General features: G+C 37.5%; 2 protein-coding genes across 3 annotated transcripts; one reads left to right on the top strand and one right to left on the bottom strand.

Moving 5' to 3' along the window:
- Positions 1-419: 419 nt before the first annotated feature.
- On the bottom strand, positions 420-18533 carry LOC134745117 (polycomb protein suz12-B). Its single transcript, XM_063679079.1, has 9 exons — positions 18333-18533; positions 18207-18253; positions 17837-18124; positions 14642-14855; positions 13081-13316; positions 8981-9197; positions 7437-7639; positions 6353-6627; positions 420-5685 (listed from the first exon to the last, which is right to left on the bottom strand). Exons 1-9 carry the CDS (start codon positions 18430-18432, stop codon positions 4998-5000), a joined length of 2268 nt encoding a protein of 755 aa, XP_063535149.1. The 5' UTR covers positions 18433-18533; the 3' UTR covers positions 420-4997.
- Positions 18534-18876: 343 nt separating this feature from the next.
- LOC134745163 (uncharacterized) lies at positions 18877-23158 on the top strand. 2 transcript variants are annotated; one of them, XM_063679147.1, is made up of 5 exons: positions 18877-19333; positions 19578-19822; positions 21460-21592; positions 22467-22596; positions 22818-23158. In XM_063679147.1, the coding sequence occupies exons 1-5, from the start codon at positions 18977-18979 to the stop codon at positions 22901-22903; spliced, it is 951 nt and encodes a 316-aa protein (XP_063535217.1). In that variant the 5' UTR covers positions 18877-18976; the 3' UTR covers positions 22904-23158. The 2 variants fall into 2 exon arrangements, with proteins under 2 accessions (XP_063535217.1, XP_063535218.1); XM_063679148.1 differs by lacking the exon at positions 22467-22596.
- The last annotated feature ends 94 nt before the right edge of the window (positions 23159-23252 follow it).

Below are 23252 nucleotides of genomic sequence, written 5' to 3'. Positions count from 1 at the left end.
CGCAGTTATACCCCAGTTGTCCATGGGCGTTTTAAGTCTTTGTTCTCACAAATAGCTATTTTATTGACAAGACATACAGACGCCCTTCAAATATTTCATCGTTTACTCAATTATTACTACCTTCTACTATATTTACCGACCACAAGACCACACTAAGCAGACATGCAAAACATTATAGCCTTAAAGTAGACGACATAAAGTTTATTTTAGTCTTATGACAATTGAGGTGCTTCTAGAAACATCACAGTAGAGATAGAAAACTTTTACTAGAGGAAAGCTATCTTATGATACGGATACAACCCTAAATTGGCAATGATCGATTACAATGGTCAACCCATTACTTACGAATACAAGTTTTAATGACTAAAACAAATGATTGACGTTCAAAACTTCTGTAGTCGTATTTTACGATTTACTTATTTAAGTTTCAAGAAACTCCAGGAATACCTGCAGTATGCTCTAATCAATTTTCTAATGCAAAGGTAGATCATGAGTTAGAGCCTTCTAAATATTGAAAAATCGACCGACCGAAACTGCCTTTTAAATTTATTGTATTGCATTGTATTGTATTCGTTTAATTTAAGAAACATTTATGCAAGCCAATCATTTGATGAAGCCAATATTCCCTTGTCTATGTCTAACTTAGCAGGTACCGTGAAGTGGGGTAATAGGGGACAGAGGGCTAACTTTCGACATTTTTTTTTAATATGAACTTAATCTAGTTGAAAAATTGACCCAGACTGGTAAATCCTGATTCAAAGATTGTTAAAAACACTGATGTCAGCCACATTCATATAGTTGGGGAATATTTTGTCTAATGTTAACCCTCCGGTCCCCAGTTCCCCCACTTGACGGTACCTGTTCTATTTTCTTATTTAATAACAGTTTAGATTATTGTTCTATAATGGGGTTGGCAACTGTCAAAGGTTTGCATAGATGGCGCCATCATAGCTTGCACTTTTTCTATGAGATTTAGCTTAAAGGGCTGGCATCCAGGGCATAAAATTCCATTAAAAAAACAAAATTTTGACACAATTCTAGGGATTGACAGGGCAAGCTATGCTGGCGCCATCTGTGAATTACTTCGACCGGCCAACCCCATTGGACATATCTCTTTTTGTTAAGCTATAAGAGAATGGTAGATACTTTTGACGCATAGTCTGATACGCTACTTTTGATACTGTCTGTACAGTCAACAAATAGTGACAGTAGCCAGGGTTGACAAATATATCGTAACACGACCTTACAATGTTTAAAGAGTGATTGTTTTAATAATCATAGTCAATATAACAATTTACAAGCATCATGCGAATTTGTGGTGTTTTAAATATTGACTTTGTTTAAATATAAAGTATAAAATCAAATGGATAAAAACCTTCTGGTCACTATTTGGTACAGACGGTGTAAAGCTTAAAAGAACCTAAAGTAAACGTGCACAGTCATAGAAATTACAGAATATATAGTGCATCTTTACCATCGTATTTTCTCGGAAACGTTCGTATTTGACATGCTTCAGTCAACTTCAGAACTTTTTATACTGAAACTGACTGAAACAGCATGACACGTTTCCGTGAAAATACGGTGGTAGAGGATTTTATGCACTACATCTGGCTTCCTTACGGGTAAATTGTTTTACATTTGCGAGTGACAAATGATTTTAATACAATTGAATTTCTACCATAACAAAGACAGAATAAAGACGATGTTTAAACGCTCGAGGTCAGCAACGACAATCAAAATTCAATTAAAATTTAAAATATCAAGGTTGTTTTTTGGCTAATCAATTTTGATCCCCGGGAATCAAGGGGTTGAATCTGCTTCCCAATTTTATGCTTCCTACAATAAGGTAGAAAATTAGATGTATGGAACCATCTGCAAATCACAATTGAATGAAGTGAATCAACGAAGGTAATTACCAAAAAACGTACAGCGCCATTTAGCTTAGCTGTGTTTTTTGTGTATGCTAAAAAGAGAACAAGAAAGATTCGCTTACATCTCTAAATACAAGAGCTATTATTGCATATAATCATAACAATCAACATGATTAGTAAAAAAAACTCGCAATCGTCCCGCATATAAAATAAAACTGTATATACTTATAAAGTCTCAGATTGTTTGTGATGAACATTTTATTGGGAATCAATAATACCAATATCTAAGATTTATTGATTGTAAAGTAAGGATGCTAAGCGCGAGGAATTTCGCACCTGTTCCTATCTCTATCGCACGCGCGTAATTATACTGTCGTCCCGCCCGGCGGTCAATGTCACTGAGCGGGACAGGGATATAATTATGCGCGAGCGATAGAGATAGGAACAGACGGGTGGATGTACGAAATTCCTCGCGCTACGCGTCCTTTCTTTATCAGATGTGTAAGTCTAGACAAATTCGTGCTTCGAATTTGATACATGATGTAGATGGCGCTGTACGGCTTCGTACAGTCAGCAACAACGAGAAAGTGACGGCCAAAGTGACCAAATACATCGTAACACAATTTCGTTTAGAAATAAGGATGTGTCCCGATATAATTGGATTAATTGGCCACTTTGGTCGACAATATTTTTTCGATGCTGACTGTACGTTATACAGTAGCTTTGGTTGTACAGTAAGCTGCAGTTAAGAGACTCCCCCTGCAAACAAATTTCTATGCAGGGAGGGGGGTCACTTAATTCTGCTGCAGTATTCGTAAGGCACAGTACAGCGCCATCTGTTACATTAGTCTCGTATACCGAAGCACGATTTTTTTATAGACATATATTACACATCTTATACAATCTTTCATAATACCAATATTCTCTCATGAAACAAAAACATGCAAAATCTTAAGACTACAATGTCATCCATTTTATGGACATTGACTAACATTTAAATTCTTCTGGCAGTAACAAGACTATCCTATTCAGAATACTAGCAAATAATTTTGACAACATTGGTGTCGATTTCAAGCAAAAGGTACCTTTTTTTCGAATTACAATAAAGTTGGTAATCCACCTGTCCCAAGTGCATTACGTCTCACTCTCTCACTAAGCAAAATGTGAGACGCAAATACACATGGACAGGTGGAATGCCACCCTATGATACTATTGACAAAAATACGAAATTTTTGAAGTGGAATAATTACTGATTTGTGTGAGACTTGAACTCACAGCTTCTGGATCGATACTCCAGCGCTCTGCCAACTGAGCCACCAAGACCTCATCCATAGTCAGCAAATCTTCCCACTATATAGTCTAGGGGACCCTAGCGACATCTACCGTAAGAGCGTTACACTACTTAAACGGCCACTAGAGTTTCAAGTCATATTGGAAATTCACCAGTTACGATGTGCTACCCATTTTAAATTAGGCAGACGTTTCTGCTTGTTAAACATTTATTTAAAAGGACGAAACTATAAATAACAATTGAAAACTTAAAGTAGCACCTTTTGCTCGGGAACATCACATTATTTGATTCACAATTGGATATGGCCAATTTTAAGATACGAGAGGAACATGCAAGATCAAATTTTATCCATGGGTGGTATTCCAGCTTCCAATTTCTTTGTCCAATGTGTATTTGCATCTCACAATTTGCTTAGTGAGAGAGTGAGACGCAATGCACATTGGACCAAGATATTGGATAGGTGGGGTTATTTCCCACTAGTTACCACCAAGTTGTTACTACTGGGAATTTTTTCCCACCTTTTACCACTGATTACTGGGAATTTTTTCCACAGTAGTTCCCACTGGTAAAAAATGTTTTTTTTTTCTCCAGTAGTTACCACCAAAATTTTGTTAAGAGTTCAATAGTAATAAAAACAGTATAAATATTATATATAAATAACTATAAGTCGATTAGTGTTTCAGTAAACTGCCTTAAAGGGAACTAAATGCCTAGACATAAACTGTTTAATTAATAAAATCACTTGAAGAACGGATAATGAAAACAAATCTAAATGGAAAATTAAATTTATCCTTAACTATTTTAGTTTTTGCACTTGTACCGGTTAAACTGTTTTAATATTTTTGTTCACTTTTAAGGCAGTTTACTGAAACACTGTTCGACTTACAGTTATTTATTAAAGTTTCTATAGGTATATGTGCCATTTTCAACCAAAAGGTTATTATCGCTTGTCAGTAAGGCGCTATTTCCATATAGCTTCAATTAGAAATCAACCTTATTGACAAGCGACAATGTGGTATCTTTTGGTTGAAAACGTCACATATTTCTAGTATACTGTTTTATTGTATTGAACTCTAACAAAATTTTGGTGGTAACTACAGGGAAAAAAAATCCCACCTATTACCAGTGGTAACCACTGGGAAAAAAATTCCTAGTAGTTACCACCAAACCGAGTTGGTAACAACTTAGTGGTAAATAGTGGGAATAGCCCGACAGGTGGAATACCCACCTATATCACCTCGCGTCATTATTGTAAAATCATCATTAAACACTTGAAAAAAGAAAGTCATTAAAAAATGCTAATCATCAAAGCGAATCTATCATCCAGTCTTGAAAATTTATCTACGTATAATAGAATATACTTTGATGACAATCCACTTTTTAATAAGTCTTGTGGGCATTTTTGCGAGATGTCACTTGTTACAAAATGGAAACAGAAAAATGGGTTAAAATTTAGCATCTAGCCGCCCAGACGCCTAAAAAGGCTTTTCATTTAATTGTAATTACTCTGAAAAATTAAAAATTATGGACAATTTAGATAGATTATTTATGTTTCAACTTATTAGGGATAGACTATAGGTATACGGATACCGAAGATAATACGTTAACACACTGTTTAGGCAAAGAAATATAAGGCAAAGACAACAGATAAATCATTCAAAAGTTTATGCCTAGCGTCAAAAACCGACATAACTTGTTATACTTTATACTATTCAGGAAATATGTTGTACAAATGCACACTTGTGACTTCTCGCAGAAATGCCCCGCTAGAGTCTTCACAATGTACTTAGCCTCGACTCGACGCGTCACCGCATCCCCGAGCGCGTCAGTATTCGCTATACTGATCGCTTCCGCTCTGATATCGACGACCGCTTGCGGCTCTGAATACTACCTGAAGACATTTTCCTCTTCGTGTCACCGTTGGATGTGCTCGGAGCGTTTTTAAAACTAGTGCTCGGGGTATTGATCCTATTATTAAGATTAGAAGTCTTTCTTCTAACGGATGGAGAGGCCTCGACATTGTTTAATTTAGCTGTGTTGCTCTGTGGTTTTTGCTCGATCACTACTGGTTGCTGGTATTTGCCTACTGCGTTCCAGTGCTCGCGTTGCGCTTTGAGCGATTCTCTCATTTTTTCTTTGGCTTCAGCGTTGTCCGCTAGCATTTGATTAAGCATTTGCACCGTTTGGTAGAGCGCTACCGGGCTTAAAAGCCCGAAGTCGTGTAATGAACACATGTGGAGTATAAAGTTTCTGTACAGGTTTTTCTCGAGGAGTTCTTTCCCCTTCATTTGGAGGAACATTTGGCAAGCTAGCGGGATCTGGCAGTCACCGACGTAGTTGTATTTCATCACGTGAAGGTTCCACATCTTCATGAGCTCCTTTTCTCCCTCGTTGACGTCAGTGAACTCGTCGATCATCATCATGGTTTTCTGCTGGAGCCAGAGGGGGTCGGTCTCGTTTTCTGAGTCTATGTCCAGTTCGTTAGGGTATACCGGGAGGCAGGAGATCGTGTGATGATAGAGGCTGGAATAAATATTTAGTTTTTCGTAACTGACAAACCAAAAATAAGGATAAGATGAATAATGGTTTAGAGTAAATGGTTGATTACTGCCATTACTCATAAATATTCTGTCAAAAGTAGGTACCCTAAAATCAAGTAGCTATAGTCCTTAAGTATAACAATGGTCCAAGTTTTTAACGTTGATTCTTAACAAGCCTTTATGATTTGTACTCGTTACATTTATTTTGGGGCTTAGATACACTAATGCTCATTCTGTATTATATAATCAACATAATTTGAAAAATATTTATACATATTTTACTGAAACTTGAATTTGGACCATATATAGTTGTATTTAAGTTGTGGACTAAAGTTACCTGATTTTACGGCAGATGGAGTTCATCTAAGTCTAAACCGGTGGTCTTTTCACCGAATAATCGAATGCCTTTGATAATTACGAGCAAGCCCTGGGTCTCCAGCGGTGGGAGCATGGTTGCATTTTTATCGCCTGTCACTATGCCTGTCACTTTCGCACTTACATACTTGTTAGAACGTGAGAGGCATGGTGGACAGGCGATAAAAATGCGACCGTGCTTAGCCCGCAGATTCATTATATTATTATACCTAATCTGGTAAGGCCGGGGCAACGAGTGGGTGCCTTTAGGTTCTACTGAACACTGATGAACTTACCGATTATGTCCTGTGAGATACGGCCGCTGAGCTTCGACCAATTCGCTATCATCGAGCTCCAAGAACTCCGCCAGGCTGTGTCTCTGCGGGCGTCGCCGGGCCCTCGGCCTCCAGATGAGCACTCTGGTGAGGCTGGTGCGGCGCGTGGGGCCGGCGCGCGGCCCGGCGGCGGCGGCGCGGCCCTGCGCGGCGATGAGGTCGTGCGGCGAGCCCGTGTACGAGCCGTCGTACAGCTCGTTGATCGACACGTCGATGCGAGCGCCGCCGGGGATCGGCTGGAGACAAATTATATTATAAATTCATTTTTAACAAGCAGAAACGTCTGCGATCGATGCTATTTAGCTTAGAATAAATTTAAAAGTGGAAAAATTACTGCCTTGGGTGAGACTTGAACTCACGGCCTCTGGATCGATACTCCAGCGCTCTGCCAACTGAGCCACCAAGACCTCATCCATAGTCAGCAAATCTTTCCACTATATGGGTCTAGGGGACCCTAGCGACATCTACCGTAAGAGTGTTACACTTCTTAAACGGCCACCGGAGTTCCGAGTCATATTGGAAATTCACCAGTTACGATGTGCTACCCATTCTAAATTACTTTTATTATTTTCGATCCAGAGGCCGTGAGTTCAAGTCTCACCCAAGGCAGTAATTTTTCCACTTTTAAATTTAAATTATATTATAGTTGGTCAAACCAAATTGTCAGTAAACAAGAAGTATAAGAACAAAAAAAACTACTCATTCTTTTCTTTTGGGTGCTAGTACTACTAGTGTAAGACAAAGATAGTATATGATTAATATGATTATCTCTGACACTGTCACACTCATGGTGGATGATGGTCATTGAGGGCGCCACTTCCTACGTAACTGTCACATTTTTGACGTAAAAGTAGTATGGAATGTTTTTAGTTTCACTTTCTTCAATTTCTACTATTTTATGTCGCACTATACTAGCCTCTCCGAAACATATCGCGCGAATGACTCAAAATAATTGAGTTAAACCGTACTAATTTGCTTAGTGTTAAAACATTTATATTAATATTTACTGTGTGTGTAATATACATGTATAATGTCGTATACTTACGAAATACGTGAAATTGAATCTCGAATGGCAGAGCTTCAAATGCTTCAGTAAAGAGTACAGCGTGCCGCAGTCGAGGGAACACCACGGGCAGTGCAGGTCGTCGCAGGCCTCCGTCTGTTGCCGCGAGTTGTTGTTGTATAGGAATTGGTATATGATTTGTTGACGTTTGTTCTCTTCACTGGAATCCGATTTGGATTTTTCTCCTGTAGAAATGGAAACCAAATAAAGTGAATGAGTTAAGGATAGTTTTAGTTTTATAGTTTAGTTATTTAATTCTGTTTTATTTATAGGTATATTAAGTTATGGATTAAATTAAAAATTTAAGTGTTATTGCAGAGTTAGAAATCGAGAGACTGATTATAGTGATTATCATCAAAGAAGAACTTTCGTCATGTAGCACAATAGGATTAGGACTAACCTGGAAATCTCTGGAACAGTCCTGAAATTTGGTATGTTTGTAGAATTTTCATGTTAAGAATCCCCGACAAGCTTGGTTCTCCATACAAACGTAGTTATGCTCTCATTTTAAAACGACTAGCTAGATTGCTCTGAAACTTTGTACTTACAATGTGATAAGGTATATCTAGGCCTGTAATTAGTTTATGTTGCTTCAGTCAGATACAATAGTAAAAAATACAGCGAACTTAAGTTTTTCATACAAATCTTACTTGTTTTTGCTCTATTTCGTTTGTTTCATTACATACTAGAGCTATATAAACTAATTACAGACCTAGATATACCTCATCTCATTGTATGTGCAAAGTTTTATAATCCAACACGTAGTTTTAAAATGATAACGAAACTCCGTTTACATGGGGAGGTGAAATTCGGGGACTCTTAATAACTTGTAATTTGTCCTATAGGCGCCAATATGGCGTCTATGGCTCAAACATTAGCACAATCGGAATAGGACAAACCTCGAAATCTCTGGAACAGTCCTGAAATTTGGTATGTATGTTTGGTATTTGGGCCATAGTGGCGCCTATAGGACAAATTACAAGTTATTAACATGAAAATTACATCTAATTTTATTATTGATAATTATTCAATTACTTTTCTTACTATAAGAGATACGGATATTTATATATAGATTATTATTATTTGTATAAAAACCCATATAGTAATCCCGAGACTATGAATTGAATATATAAGTCAGTTACAATGTATAGTCAGGGTTTGGCCTGTGGACACTTGCAGCTGCATGGGGTGTCACGTGTACGATGCCCCTCAAAACACTCCTTACGTATTTAGATCAGTACGTGAGTGAAAACTCACTATTATTTTTAGTAGCTTTTGGCGACATGTTTCGGACTCTTCGGGAGTCCTTCCTCAGGCACGAGTGTCCGCCGCGGCTCTACTCCGTGCACTCCAAACAACATGTCACTAAAAGCGACTAAAAGTAATAGTGAGTGAAACCGTAGTGATCTAAATATTTTGAAATATCTCTCACGATAGTTTAATCGATCACTCCTTACGTATACATAGTACTTATTGCATTGTCTTAAGAATACCTCGGCAAGCAGTTCAATCTACATTCAACTTACTATTTTTCGCCTCATTCCCATTCTTTTGTTGGCTCCCTGAAGGTCTCTCCTTAGCAGTGACAGTATCCTTCTTAGCACCATTGGCCTCTTGCTGATACAGCTTGGGACGGTTCACCAGCCCGTTGGTTGGTTCTTGGCTCCAGCTGAGCTTCAGTTTGAGGAGCGGTCTCACTTTGAAGATGTCGAACGGATTTATGTCAGTTTGCATTTCATTTTCCTGTAACAATTACATAATTGTTAGCAACGTAGCATAGAGGGCATGTCGAACTAAAAACGCCACATATCCCTTTATGGTTTGTCAGCATTAGCCGGGTCCACACAGAGCGAGCATACGCGCGAGGCAATTTCCTCGCGCACAAAACGGCCAGTGTAGACGTACCGCGGCTGAGGCGTTGCGCGCGAACACTACGAAGTGGGCCAGTTCGTTGGTGCACAAATTAGCTCACCAAACGAAAACCAAAAATTGCCAATTGGGGGAAATAATTCGCGTATTAAGCGTAATTTGGCATAGTTGTAGAGAATGGTGTATTAAATGACATATTAAAAGTACCGGAGGGTGGGGGTGAAGCTGACGGGTGGGGAGGGTGAAAGGTCCCTTTTTATAACCCGTTTAAAGCCGGGACGGGTCGCTAGGGCTTAACACAAAATCTGCATTGGGCTAAGGTGGGAAAAATGTTGTTATTCTCAACATTATTTATTACACACTGCATGACGTCTCACTTTTATGTTTATTTTATGGTTTCGTAGCCATAATACAAATTAGCCACAAGTAATGAACGGTTTTGTAACTTATGTATAAAGCCAGGCCAATTTTATAAGCATTTTATTGACTGTAAGTATACAGAGCGAGCGTAAACTGTGGGGAATATTTCACGTCCAAATTCGGAAAATAAAGTCAAATAGGGAATTGTTCGTCAAAACAGACTGTAAAACTTTTGGGAATAATTAAAAATTATAATGGTAAAATATAATAGCGCGACGATAATAATAAAATACTAATATTACCAATTTGACAACCTCTTGGGTAGTGACTCTGCCTATGAAGCCGATGGGGTTCAACTGCACTTTAGCTGGCGCGGAGTTTATGGCTTATTTTTAACCGACTTCAAGATTTCACAGGAGGAGGTTCTCAATTCGGTTGGTTTTTTTTTTTTTTTTTTTTTTTTTTTTTTTTTTTTTTTTTTTTTTTTTTAATGTTTGTTACTCCATAACTCCGTCATTTCTGGACCGATTTTGAAAATTCTTTTTTTGATTGTAAGTATATACATACAGATTAGTCCCGTTTTTGTCAAAAAGCAGTTCTGATGATGGGATCTATGAGGAATCGAGGGAACTCCTCAAATGTTAAAGGCATACATATAGTGATTTTAGTATTTTGATCAACAAATCAAGCACTTACATTTAAAAAAGTGACATTTGATGAAGTGGAACTGCTGATGATGATCAGAACGGAACTCTTCAATGACGCATAGTTCACGTTTGGCGATTTGTCCTCTTCGTTATGTTTGTTAAGCAAGTTAGGTTTTCAAGAAACATTTTTGTCAAGCTCGAGTTCTGATGATGGGATCCATGAGGAATCGAGGGAACTCCTCAAATATGAAAGGCATACATATAGTAATTTTTGTATTTTTATAAACAAATCCAGCACTTCCATTTTAAAAAGTGACATTTGATGAAGTGGAACTGCTGATGATGATCAGAACGGAACTCTTCAATGACGCATAGTTCACGTTTGGCGATTTGTCCTCTTCGTTATGTTTGTTAAGCAAGTTAGGTATTCAAGAAACATTTTTGTCAAGCTCGAGTTCTGATGATGGGATACATGAGGAATCGAGGGAACTCCTCAAATGTGAAAGGCATACATATAGCGATTTTTGTATTTTTATCAACAAATCCAGCATTTCTATTTTAAAAAGTGACATTTGATGAAGTGGAACTGCTGATGATGATCAGAATGGAACTCTTTAATGACGCATAGTTTACGTTTGGCGATTTGTCCACTTCTTTATGTTTGTTAAGCAACTTAAGTTTTTAAGACATATTTATGTCAAGCTCGAGTTCTGATGAGGAGACCCACGAGGAACCGAGGGAACTCCTCAAATGTGAAAGGCATACATATAGTGATTTTTGTATTTTCATCAACAAATCCAGCATTTACATTTAAAAAAGTGACATTTGATGAAGTGGAACTGCTGATGATGATCAGAATGGAACTATTCAATGACACATAGTTCACGTTTGGCGATTTGTTCTCTTCCTTATGGACCCAAACCCAAACTTGGACCCGGACTCGGACCCGGACCCGGGTCTGAACATGGACCCCAACTCGGATCCGGACCCGGACCAAACTCTGACCCAAACCTGGACCCGGACAGCCGGACACGGACCCGGACTCGGATCCGGACCCAGACCCGGACCCGGAAATGCTACTAGAAAAGTGGGTTAGGTAGGTGGGTGGGTTTTGAACTGCGATTCTCACAGAACAGAACTGCTATCAGAAAAGTAGGTTAGGTTAGAGCTGTGACCCTTACAGAAACGAAATGCTACCAGAAAAGTAGGTTAGGTTAGGTTAGAACTGCGACCCTTACAAAAACGAAATGCTACTAGAAAAGTGGGTCGGTTTACCTCCTTTTCTACATAATTAGGCAAAAGATGCTGTCTTTTTCATTTCATTGTCTGGAATCTAAGAATGCTTTCAGCGGCATCCCCCATTGAAGGCGGGTTTTTTTTTCTTAAAAATTAATAGAAAGTACTCATCATAACCAATCTCCCCACCAAGTCTTATGGTGCGGAACCCCAAAGTTATCGAGAAAAAAAAAATGTTTAAAGTTCCCATACAAATTGGCTCAACTGCACTTTAGCTGGCGCGGAGTTCATGGCTTATTTTTTTTTTTATAGAAAGTACTCATCATAAGAAATCTCCCCTCCAAGTCTTATGGTGCGGAACCCCATAGTTTTTGAGAAAAAAAATGTTAAAGTTTCCATACAAATTTCCTTCAATACGGCTCTGGCGCATTCAGTTGTCAAAACTGAATACGTTCCTACGCAGTTTAGGACAAGGACAAGAAGAGTGACAAAAGGGAGGGGGGGGGGGGGCTCGGGGGCCAAGCCCCCCGCATTAAAAAACAGACACCTCACGATAGTCACGATAGTTATTTTTAACCTGGAATCCTGGATAGGTTAGTTAGGTTTCTTTTGTCCCTCAGAGCGAAAGTAGAAGCCCAGCGAGAGCGGAGCTTCGTCGACTGGTTACCAGTTCGTAACTACTGTTTTCTATGTATTTAAGTATTTGTATATTATATTATTTATATCGTTGTCTAAGTACCCACAACACAAGCCTTCTTGAGCTTACTGGAGGACTTAGTCAATTTGTGTAACAATGTGCTATTATTTTATAATAGGCTAGGCGAATAATGGCAGAGCGAATAAGAAAAAGTTTGAAGACCTTTGATGCTAAAGAATAAAAAGTTCAAGCTAACCAAAAATAAGGGATAATAGTGATAAATAAGTTGTTAGTTAGGACATCCTAATTCAACACATTGCCATAAAGAAACAAGTTAGCTTATTACTTAGTCCTCACTCCCTACATAGCTACCCTTACTTATGAACAGTAACTTATATTAATAAGACTTATTAGATATATTTATAAGTTTTCGCTAAGCTCACTTAAAACTTATTATAAATGGGTTTTTATCCATAAGGAGATGGAGTTAAGCACTCTAAGCTTATTTATATACTACGAATTAGATGCATCTTTTGAAATATAATACGTATCCATAACAGTTTCTACGTGTGGAAATTTTTATTTCGCACTGTTTCATTATTCTATGTCATTTACCTTTCTTGTTACGCAGCGTCTTACGTAAGCGAACAACTCGCGAACGCGAAGCGGCGCGGCGCGGCGGGCCCACGGCGTTCGCGTTCGCAACGAGATCGCCCACGTAGGACACTTCTATAGGTATCAAAGGATTGATTCGCATCGCTTCGCTTCGCGTTCGCGTGTTTTTCGCCTATGTAGTACGCTGCGTTACTGTAGCGTAGCTGTAAGGTTTCCTATGAAATAAAATAAATAAATATGCAAAGTTAAGACTAAAACTTACATTAGGAATAGTCTCCCATTGAGCCATCAGAGCCTTATGCGGAGACCTGGCCAGTGTTGTGCTCCGTCCACCTGGTGTCACATCATGCAGCACCAGATCATACTCTCCGTTAGTAAGCAAGCAGCGGTTGTGCTTGTCATACACTATCAGCTCACTGCCATAGAGCTTGCTCCATTTGCTGTCGGGAGACGAATCATTGCCATGTTCTGATGATTTCAGGCGCTTTGTGGCTGGTTCTGCTTTAAAAAAAAAACTAAATTATTAAGTCTCCAAAACATGTCATAAATCTGACACTCTACGCCAAGAGGTCAAGAGATCTATAGACAATTTTAGTAGTGCGAGTGATACAAGTGAACTTTTAACAAACTGTAAGGGTTTTAACTTTCGTGGTTGTATACTAGCCCTGCAAGTCTAAATTACTACTATTATTGCTTGTTCTGTTCAATACAAAATAACTTAAACATTGACAAAAAAATCAAGAATAATGTTTTTTTCATCTAGTAATTTCCTATGTAAGTACTTATTTCATGGCTAAACCCCCTCTTAAATTTTTTTATTTTTTTTAAATCTGGTTTTTATTGAGGCTTTGAACACTAGGTGAACATGTCAGCCTCATGGGTGCTTACATAGTTCCCTACTCAAGGGAGAGGTCAATAAAGTGGTAAACACTGATTGCTTTGTCTGATATAGGCTCTGCCAACCAACAATTGATCTGTCCATTGTGCAACGAGCCCAGACTACCAAACATTCTTTTTCTCAAGTCCGAATTCCGGACGCCTTCCAACAACACATGAGACAAGTCATCAGTCTTTTGACAGTTTACACACAGTGGTGACGATTTAACACCCATCATGCACAGAAACTTGTTTGTAGGGATGTGTCCGGACCGGACTCGGAAAGCTGAGACTAACACCAATGAGGATATAATAAGATAGTACATTGATAGGTACTGTCATAGTAAATTTTGTAACCACTGTAAATTCACTGCCATCTATCGACATACTTTAAAACTAAAAATGAAGATTTATAAAAATACGTTAAAATGTATTTAAATATGGGTAAATGATTTTTTTATTTGCATTAATTCTTTTTATATATGATTTTGACCCATGTTCTTTCACTGGTATGCGTTAAAATTATAAATAACAAACGAAACAGTCAACGCCCTCTATACGAGAGTAGGCCAAAACTAGTGGCGCCATCTGATCTATCTTTGCTAACACTAAATAGTTTGACAGAAATATGATATTTTCTATGTATACCCATTTATATATACCTATATACAACACAAGCCTTATTGAGCTTACTGTGGGACTAGGTCGATCTAAGTAAAATTGTCCTATAATATTTATTTATTTATATTCTAGAAAATCTTATAGCTGAGCTATATTAACCTCTAACTACCCATCATATAAGCAGATTCAATGGCATTAGAAAATATTATTGAATTTGTTTCATTTTGAAATCCATTCCAAACCATTCCTTCCCTTTATTAATAAAATAATTCCGATTTCATTGGATTTAATATTAGGACCGTGGGACGCTAGAGGTTAAACATTACCTTCACTATCTCCATTCATGATTTCGGTAGAGCTGCTGCTACCATTGGCAGTGTTCCCCGAGTTCCTTGTGACCGTGACTTTCAGCATAAGCATGTAGGACTTGACATTAGGCCCCTGAGACGGACTGAAGGTGACGCTGGAGATACTGACAGCTGAAGCCATGGTGGGGGGCTCCGAAGTGGACGGGTTAAGTGGCAGTGAGCAGGTGCCAATCTAGAAAATAGTAAGAGTCAAGTTGTTTCTATGGTATTATAATACAAAAAATGGTATTTTTGCAGTCTATTTAATTATCTAACATGCTTCATATTTTGTGGAGATATTAGGTATAAGAATTTCTTTTTCTGAGACAAAGGTTACTTTTTCTGAGACAATTGTTTAACAAAATACTTTATCTAAGATAAATAATGTAGAAAAAAAAAACACTAAGCGCCAATTGCACCATCCCACTAACCCGGGGTTAAGCCGTTAAACCAATGTCAAATTGTACTGGTAACCATGGTAACTGTAGGTTAATGGGGTTAACTAAGTTAAGTTTAGTTAAGTTTTATGGTTAAGCCATATTTAACAAAATTTAGTTTCAATATTGTGTCTAGATTAAGCCTTAGTTTGTAGTTTTAATTGTAACAAAGTCTGATATTTAAATTATAATTGGTTCCCCGCGATACAGGCACTGCCTAGTGCGGAGACCCCTGGAATGTCTGTAACCTTTAGCTGAAAATAAATGATCTTTAAAAAAAAAAAAAAAACTCCAGCTTAGTTGGATGGTGCAAGTGGCCTGGAGTTACTATGGTTATCAGTACAATTTGACACTGGGTTAATGGTTTAACTGCTTAACCCCGGGTTAGTGGGATGGTTGCAAGTGGCGCTAATAGATAAAAATGCTCCTATTTGTATTTAAGTATGGCTTGCTAACTGTTAGCAACTGTTAGGCTGCCAGTTAGGTAGCAAAAACAATACCTAGTCGGCTCATAAGTTCTGTCATATACATAGTATCAAATAAAATCAAAAGTTTAAGTTTATTCCGTATAATTTGTACAGCGTTTGAAAGCTTATAAACTAGAGAATCGAAATGTATAACATTTATTCAAAATGACCGCCATAATTATCTACACAGGCTTGAAGTCTTCGTGGCCAGTCGTCAATGGATTCACGCACCACTTTCATGTCGATATTGGCCACTGCCGTAGCAAGAGATTTTTTCAGCGAGTCTAGATTTGCATGAGGTTTTGAGCACACCTTTTCCTCTAAATACTGCCATATTTTATAGTCTAAAGGATTAAGATCTGGGCTAGAGGGCCAATCTTCATGCCGTATAAAGTCGATTTTATTGGAGGCGAGCCAGGCTTGTGTAGACTTTGCCTTATGGGCTGGAGCAGAGTCCTGCTGGAAAACCCAATGCTGGTTTAGAAACATCGTATGGGATAGTGGTTTCACAATATTAGTCAACACCGTGTCTTGGTACACTTTGGCACTAGTTTTTACTCCTTTCTCACAAAAATGCATACTAGTGACGCCCGCATAAGAAACTCTCAGCCAAACCATCACAGATGAAGGGTGATGACCTCTTTGAATACGGGGAATACTATTAGACGCTTCTTTACTATTGCGAGCGTACACTCTATCATTTTGTTTATTACAGTTTTCTTCTATGTCAAAAATTTTCTCGTCCGAAAACAGTATAACAGTACAACGGTGCTTATTTTTAGCGTACTTCTTCAATAAAGCTTTAGATCTTTTAAGCCTTAAAGCTTTAAGCCGACCATTGAGAAGATGGCCAGTTTTTCGTTTATAAGCACGAAGTCTCAGGTCTTGATTAAGCACTCTTTTCACCGTGTTTTTGCTCAAACCCATCTGGAGGGCCATAACTTTTTGTTTCCTAGCGGGATTTCTGGCAATGCGTGCCCTAATTGCTTGTACAACCGCTGGAGTCCTAGCTGTACGCGGACGACCGCTTCTTTTCTTGTCATTTAAACTAGAGACCTCACTGTATCTTTCTATGGTACGATACACAAATCTTAGAGAATTTTAAATTTTCAAGTAGCTTAAAAATTTTAGTTGGCGAGTGACCACAACGATATAGTGCAATTATTGCGGTACGGCTATCTTTAAGCGACCACTCCATGTTGAAGAAAACAGAAAATTGCAAAATTATACTACTCAAATATTTAATAAAGATTCGAAATTCAAATGCAGAACGGTTTTTGTTTTAGGAGTTCTAAATTTAAATTTTAAAGGCCAGTGACAGAACTTATGAGCCGACTAGGTATAGCCCTAAGGCTAGTGGAAAAGTGATACAGAGGGTTACAATACAATACAATTAGCCTTTATTCACTGACTCATTTGTAGTTTCATTTTGTTCTTTTACCACTGTTCTTATCCACTTTGGTGGGAAATCGTCCCTGCGCGCGTGTCCCTGACCTCTCTCGCTGTTTATAGGGAACCAATTGGTTATTTTTGTGTCCATTTGCTTATTTTCGATCTGGCTATGTGACCTGTCCACCTCCATTTTCTTATTTCTCTGGCTGTGTCTGACTTTAGTTTTTTTCCTGATTGTTGTCAGTTTCCATCCATCCTTATTCCTAGCATGCTTCTTTCCATGCCATGTTGACAAATCGCAATGTTTTTCTTAGCGCATGCCCATGTTTCACAACCGTATGTCAAGCATGGAAGTAGACAGGTGTAGAGTTTGGATTTTATTTTCATTGGTACACTTTTGTTTTTCATTATCTGTTTCATAGACCAGTATTTGTTCCATGTGTTATTAATCCTTCTGTCTAGTTCATTGAGCATTTGATCTTCTGGTGATATTTCTGACTGAGATAGATATATTACTTGATATATTCTATTTCATTTCCGTCAACTATTATTGGGTGGTAATGTTTGTCATCACCTTTGTTTTACTTGAGTTGATGGAGAGGCCTACTTTCGCGCTTTCGGTTACCAGTTGTTGTAGCATGATTTGCACGGTGGTTGGGTTTTTTGCAAAGGTCATCAGCACACGAAGGTGGTTCAGCCTGAGGGCTGAGAGCCATACAGAGGGCTAACCAGACTATAAATAATCAATAATTCTAGCTAGAACATTCTTGGAACTTAAGTTCCTTAGTCACAAGATCATACTCAGTAAATAAACGGAATGATAATAAATAAGGGTACATACTGGAGAACCGGTCATTAAATGAACTCTGAACACTTACCGAAACTTCCATTACATCAGATGAGCTCTCTTTCCTCTTTTTATGGCATATCTTGAGCAGCAAGGTCTCTACTTTCACTTGGTAGTCTCTGGGATCCACCAAGCTCTTGTCATAAAAGCCCAGAAAGGTCAGAGTCATGTACCCTCCCAAACTGTTAGGTTGCAGTTCTGTACTCTTCTTCAAAGTGATTTTCTCCAGCAAAGAGCTGACCTTGAACCCCACGCGACTTTTATTACTCCTAGACATCCGCCGCTTCATATACGACAATGTTCTATTCAGGAAAATCGGCTGCAAACAATGAAAGTACAGTTGTAGAAAAAAGCGTGCAACCTAATAGCGTGTTTTGTTTGTAGAATTCAATAAAACTTACCGATAGCATGTTACGAGTTCGCAGAAATCTGTATATTTGTGTTGGCTCTGTAAAACACAAAAAAGCATTATCTAGCACAAATTATTATTCATCACAGAAAGCTTACTATCTAACACTGGAACTTACTTTCAAATGCTTGCAAAAACAGCTCATGGTCGGCCTGGAGATGATCAATTTTAGAGTTTTTTGTTGTTTCATTGTCTTTATCGCGCTTCTTAGGGGGCATTTCTGCTTAGTTTGATTAATTATCAACTAAACCGCCAAGTTCATCGGTTATCGGTTCGTTGACTTGCCTAACATGACATTTGACAGGTGGTCGACATCGCGGGTGAGCAAAGGTGGAAGCGCAAGAATCTAGGGAAGCGTCACCGTCAGTGCGAGCATAGACAATTTCATATATTTTATTCTCTTTGGAATCGACGAAAGAAATTAAGACTATACGGTTTAATAGAATAAAATTGTTTAATATTATGTATGTCAAAATATAATTATAAATATAATATCTTTTACCTGCACAAAAGTTGTTTAAATAAATAATTATTCATGATCCTGGTTGCAACAAATTATTGGTTTTATTAGGTGAATATCTCAGGAAGGCGTTTCGTTTAATTTTTAAGCGTAAAATGAAAACAAGTCTAATGTACTTTTATGGAAATGTCAAATTGTCAAAACTATAGTCGCAAAAGGCAATTTCAAAACTATTTTAGTATTTTATACACTAATAACTATCCTTTAAAATGTGAGAGAAATATTTATTTGCATTAGTAATAATGCTAAAAGCGCCCCCCAGAACTAGAGTTATAAGAAAAGCTATACGCAACATACAAAAAAGTGCCATTGACGGTGGATTAAACGGGGTCTTACTGAGACAGTATGATTACGTTTGCAATTATAATAATGAAACAGCAAACAAAGTTTACAACAGGAAATTGGTGGTGGCGATAGTTGTAGTTTTTCTATCGGTAGTGATAAGCGTGAGTTTAGGAAATAGCGTATTAAGTGTGAGATGTTTATTACCTAACAATTACCTTGTGTGGGAAGCGACTCGGCCGCTGGCAGATTGCGCATATTGTGCTAACGTCACGAAACCCATTATATTACGGAACGTCTCCCGGCGAGACTTTACTGTAAGAAAACTATTCATATCCCTAATGACCATAGTCAGAATCGTTCACAGCATTCCAACAGTGTCACTTCTAAATGCTGGTATTTTGATTCCTCTAAGCCCAAATGGGAGAAAATTCATGAACCAAACTTCATGGGAGCCTGGAGTCCGCTTGGCAACAAATCCCAAGACTTGGTTGGCGTAGGCATTATTAGTTCTTCTGTTCTGCCTAGTTAGCTTCTACTTATATTATTCTTTTGTTTCAGAACTATGCATATTCATCTAGACCTATCATAGTTAAAAATGCCATAAGCCACTGGAGAGCTACGGACCTTGACTTTTACAAATTCAAGAGGCTATATGAGAATACTGTGGGGAGCTATGAGAGTGTTGACGAAGGATGCCAATTTCTTAATTTCAAAACAGATCTGTTTACATTGAAGGAAGTATTTAATATGCCTGATGCCAGGGCTAGGAATGAGCCAGGGCAGAAACCCTGGTATGTTGGTTGGTAAGTATATAGCAAACTACTTTTTTTTTTAATTAGAAGGAATACAAATGGCAGAGTTAAATAAAGGAAACAAGGCACTCTTGCCTAGCAGTAGAACACAAAGTCTAATAAAAAATAGAATGAGCTGCTCTACAAGTGACTACATATTTACCTCTTAGAGTATGCACTGAGCACGCTGAATAAGAGGTCATATTTTACTTGTATAATCCCTACTTGAAAGCGTAAGAGATATTTTTAAAATGTACAGTACCGGCCAATAATATATCACCTCCATGTTTTTACCGTATAACTTTTTTTTTACATTTGTGCGTGACTTCCATCTCACTGTTTTAGGTAGTCTAGTAGTATTCCTATGTACGGGCATTGAGAAAAATTGGTCTCGTGTAATGGTTTTTTCATGGAGGTTTTTTTTAACCTTTTGAACGCCAAGCATTGACGTAACTCGACGTGACACCGCAATGAAGCAAAATAAAACCTTAGAGAACAATAGTGATTACAAAACAGGATATCGATATTTTCACTGATTTCGTTTTTGACATACTTAGATTAGAAGAACCACTACACAGGTGTTTTACAATATAATATTAGATAATTCTGGCTTTTAGCTCTACTAAAAACCTTTAAATAACGTATTTAAATATCAAAATGTACTTGTAACTTCCACTCAAATCTCTCAATAATGCCACATCACTACTTGGTGGTGACGGACGTGAAGTGCCGTCATGGGCGCACGGAACACTGATAAGCGCGCGTTACTCAGAGATGTGCAAACCCGTTGTCGATTATTATTACCTACTAATTAGCAAACTGCAGTATCGTTACAATAAAATAAATGCATAAGGGGTTACATTATCACAAAAGGTCAGTACCGTCTTTCAAACCAAGTTGTTTAAATTAAGCACGAAAACAAGTACCGTAACAGCACAAATAGCAGTTATTTTAGCAAAAACAACTCCTATTACAAAATGTATGGGATTAAGCCATATCTATTATTGATGGCGCTAGCGTGTTTGTCGGAACTGCGCGAAACGATTTCTATTAGGAGATTGTTACTTTCATATAATAATATTATTCCTCCATGACTCGGTCACATCACTAGGCGACGTCAAGTGCCGTTTTTGGCGTGGCTAGCTATGCTATATACTGGGTAAGTCGTATTATAACATAATGTTGTTTTTTTTTAACCTTCTATTCATAGTTGAATTGTAATAAAGTTATACAATAAAGTAGAAGGGCAAAATAAAATAATGCAAATACAAACAAAGAAATATAGTTATTTATTAAAGAGTCTTTGATAAATTAAGTTTGGACGGCAAATGACGTCGGCGGCGTGAGTGGCACAAAATGTCGACGACGTGATTTACCGTCTTTGGCGGTCAAAAGGTTAAATGTATTGTTAACTTAATTTTTTTACTAGAGGTTTTTTAGTAATATGCTGAGTATCCTATTGTAATTCACAGTATTTCATTGCAATATTCATCATATATTTGTATAAAATGACTAGTAAAATATGCAATCTACAAACTAATCTATATTGTTTACTCTATACAAGCTCATACAAAAACACTCAAGGTGATATATTATTGGCATGACAAAGCACTTCAACAAGGTGAAATGAAAATTCTTCTTTTTTTCAGGGGAAATTGTCATCCAGATATTTTAGCTAAAGTCAGACAATATTATAACATGCCAGAATTCCTTCCTGAAGATGCAGAGTTCCCAGCAACTGAAAATATCTTCTTTGGATATGAAATGGGAGCTGTTATGCATGTAAGACAATGTTACTATCAACTTTTTTGTCACAATCAACGATTTGGTTGCGAACTGTACTTTTTAGGGTTCCGTAGCCAAATGGCAAAAAACGGAACCCTTATAGATTCATGTCTGTCTGTCTGTCTGTCCGTCCGTATGTCACAGCCACTTTTCTCTGAAACTATAAGAACTATAGTTTTGAAACTTGGTAAGTAGATGTATTCTGTGAACTGCATTAAGATTTTCACACAAAAATAGAAAAAAAACAATAAATTTTGGGGATTCCCCATACTTGGAACTAAAACTCAAAAAAATTTTTTTCATCAAACCTATACGTGTGGGGTATCTATGGATAGGTCTTCAAAAATGATATTGAGGTTTCTAATATCATTTTTTCTGAACTGAATAGTTTGCGCGAGAGACACTTCCAAAGTGGTAAAATGTGTGTCCCCCCCCTGTAACTTCTAAAATAAGAGAATTATAAAACTGAAAAAATATATGATGTACATTACCAAGCAAACTTCCACCGAAAATTGGTTTGAACGAGATCTAGTAAGTAGTTTTTTTAATACGTCATAAATCGTAAACCGCAATTTACCTTTTACTCACGTTTCACATAAAAAATAATTGTTAAAATTATGTAATGTACGGAACCCTCGGTGCGCGAGTCCGACTCGCACTTGGCCGGTTTTTTTTTATCTGTTAATGCCAATCGTTTCTAATTAAAAAGTTAGGGAAAGTCTCCTAAGACCACAACACCACATTTTGTTGTAGCAGTACGGGACCTGATAGTTGCCCTCATTATTAAAAAAAAAATTACCTGTATTTGGGTTGATGTTTCTTTATTGCAAGTTTTTATAAAATAAATATAATTTGTTTATTTAACTTGCAGCTGGACTATATTTCAAGACTGATGTGGCAGGGGCAAGTAAAAGGTGTCAAGTGGTGGTTGATTGCCCCAGTGCCTGAATGTGATGATGTTTGCCATAAGCTTCAGTATTATGTTGAACCAGGAGACATTGGTAAGACCAGAAACATTGAAGAATTTATGTAGATAGCTGTGAAAATGCACAACCCTAAGTTTCTCTATAATATGCATTCATGTTCATCATTTGGTTTTTGTCTATTACTGGTGCCATCATCCTATCAAAGAATTAATTTTTCTTGTTCAATCACAATTTGAAATAGAAAGAAATATTTGATATAAGACAATGTATTTTTAGTTCTATTTAATCTTTTACAGTTTTTTTGGATACCAGATTGTGGTACCATGCCACTAGCATCCCCAAGGGTCAATTCTCACTGACCGTGCAGTCTGAATATGGGTAAAATAAGGACCAATTTATTTAAGTCACTTCTAAGTACAAAATAAGCATTCTTTTCTACATATCGACATGCCAAAATTTTACAATGTTTTTTTATTTACACTATTTATTACTCTTCAAATGTTTTCTTTATTGTAAGGTGCCATTTTTATGTAGTCCAACTACTATCATCTGCCAAATTAGCTTTAGGTATTTGCAATATTTTGTTGATGTGCAATTTACACTTGTCTTTATACTCTGAATAAACTTTTATAAACTTTATTCCATGACTTTTATTTAATTTATACCAAACTGGAAGCTGGTTTTAGCCGGAAATAAATTAGGGTTGTCTTAGAATGATGTTAAAAATTAAA

This window comes from Cydia strobilella, chromosome 11 (assembly GCF_947568885.1).
Source record: "Cydia strobilella chromosome 11, ilCydStro3.1, whole genome shotgun sequence".
Classification (NCBI taxonomy): Eukaryota; Metazoa; Arthropoda; class Insecta; order Lepidoptera; family Tortricidae; genus Cydia; species Cydia strobilella.
This window is presented reverse-complemented; position numbering and strand designations above follow the sequence as displayed.

Excerpts from the sequence above, each read along its gene's own strand:
- LOC134745117 (XM_063679079.1), bottom strand. The coding sequence starts at position 18,432 with ATGCCCCCTAAGAAGCGCGATAAAGACAATGAAACAACAAAAAACTCT. Across the intron at positions 18,125-18,206 it reads GAACTCGTAACATGCTATCG|CCGATTTTCCTGAATAGAAC; the intron begins GTAAGTTTTATT and ends CATTGTTTGCAG. Across the intron at positions 14,856-17,836 it reads CTGATGTAATGGAAGTTTCG|ATTGGCACCTGCTCACTGCC; the intron begins GTAAGTGTTCAG and ends ACTATTTTCTAG.
- LOC134745163 (XM_063679147.1), top strand. The coding sequence starts at position 18,977 with ATGCTAAAAGCGCCCCCCAGAACTAGAGTTATAAGAAAAGCTATACGC. Across the intron at positions 19,823-21,459 it reads AAACCCTGGTATGTTGGTTG|GGGAAATTGTCATCCAGATA; the intron begins GTAAGTATATAG and ends TCTTTTTTTCAG. Across the intron at positions 22,597-22,817 it reads TGTTGAACCAGGAGACATTG|TTTTTTTGGATACCAGATTG; the intron begins GTAAGACCAGAA and ends AATCTTTTACAG.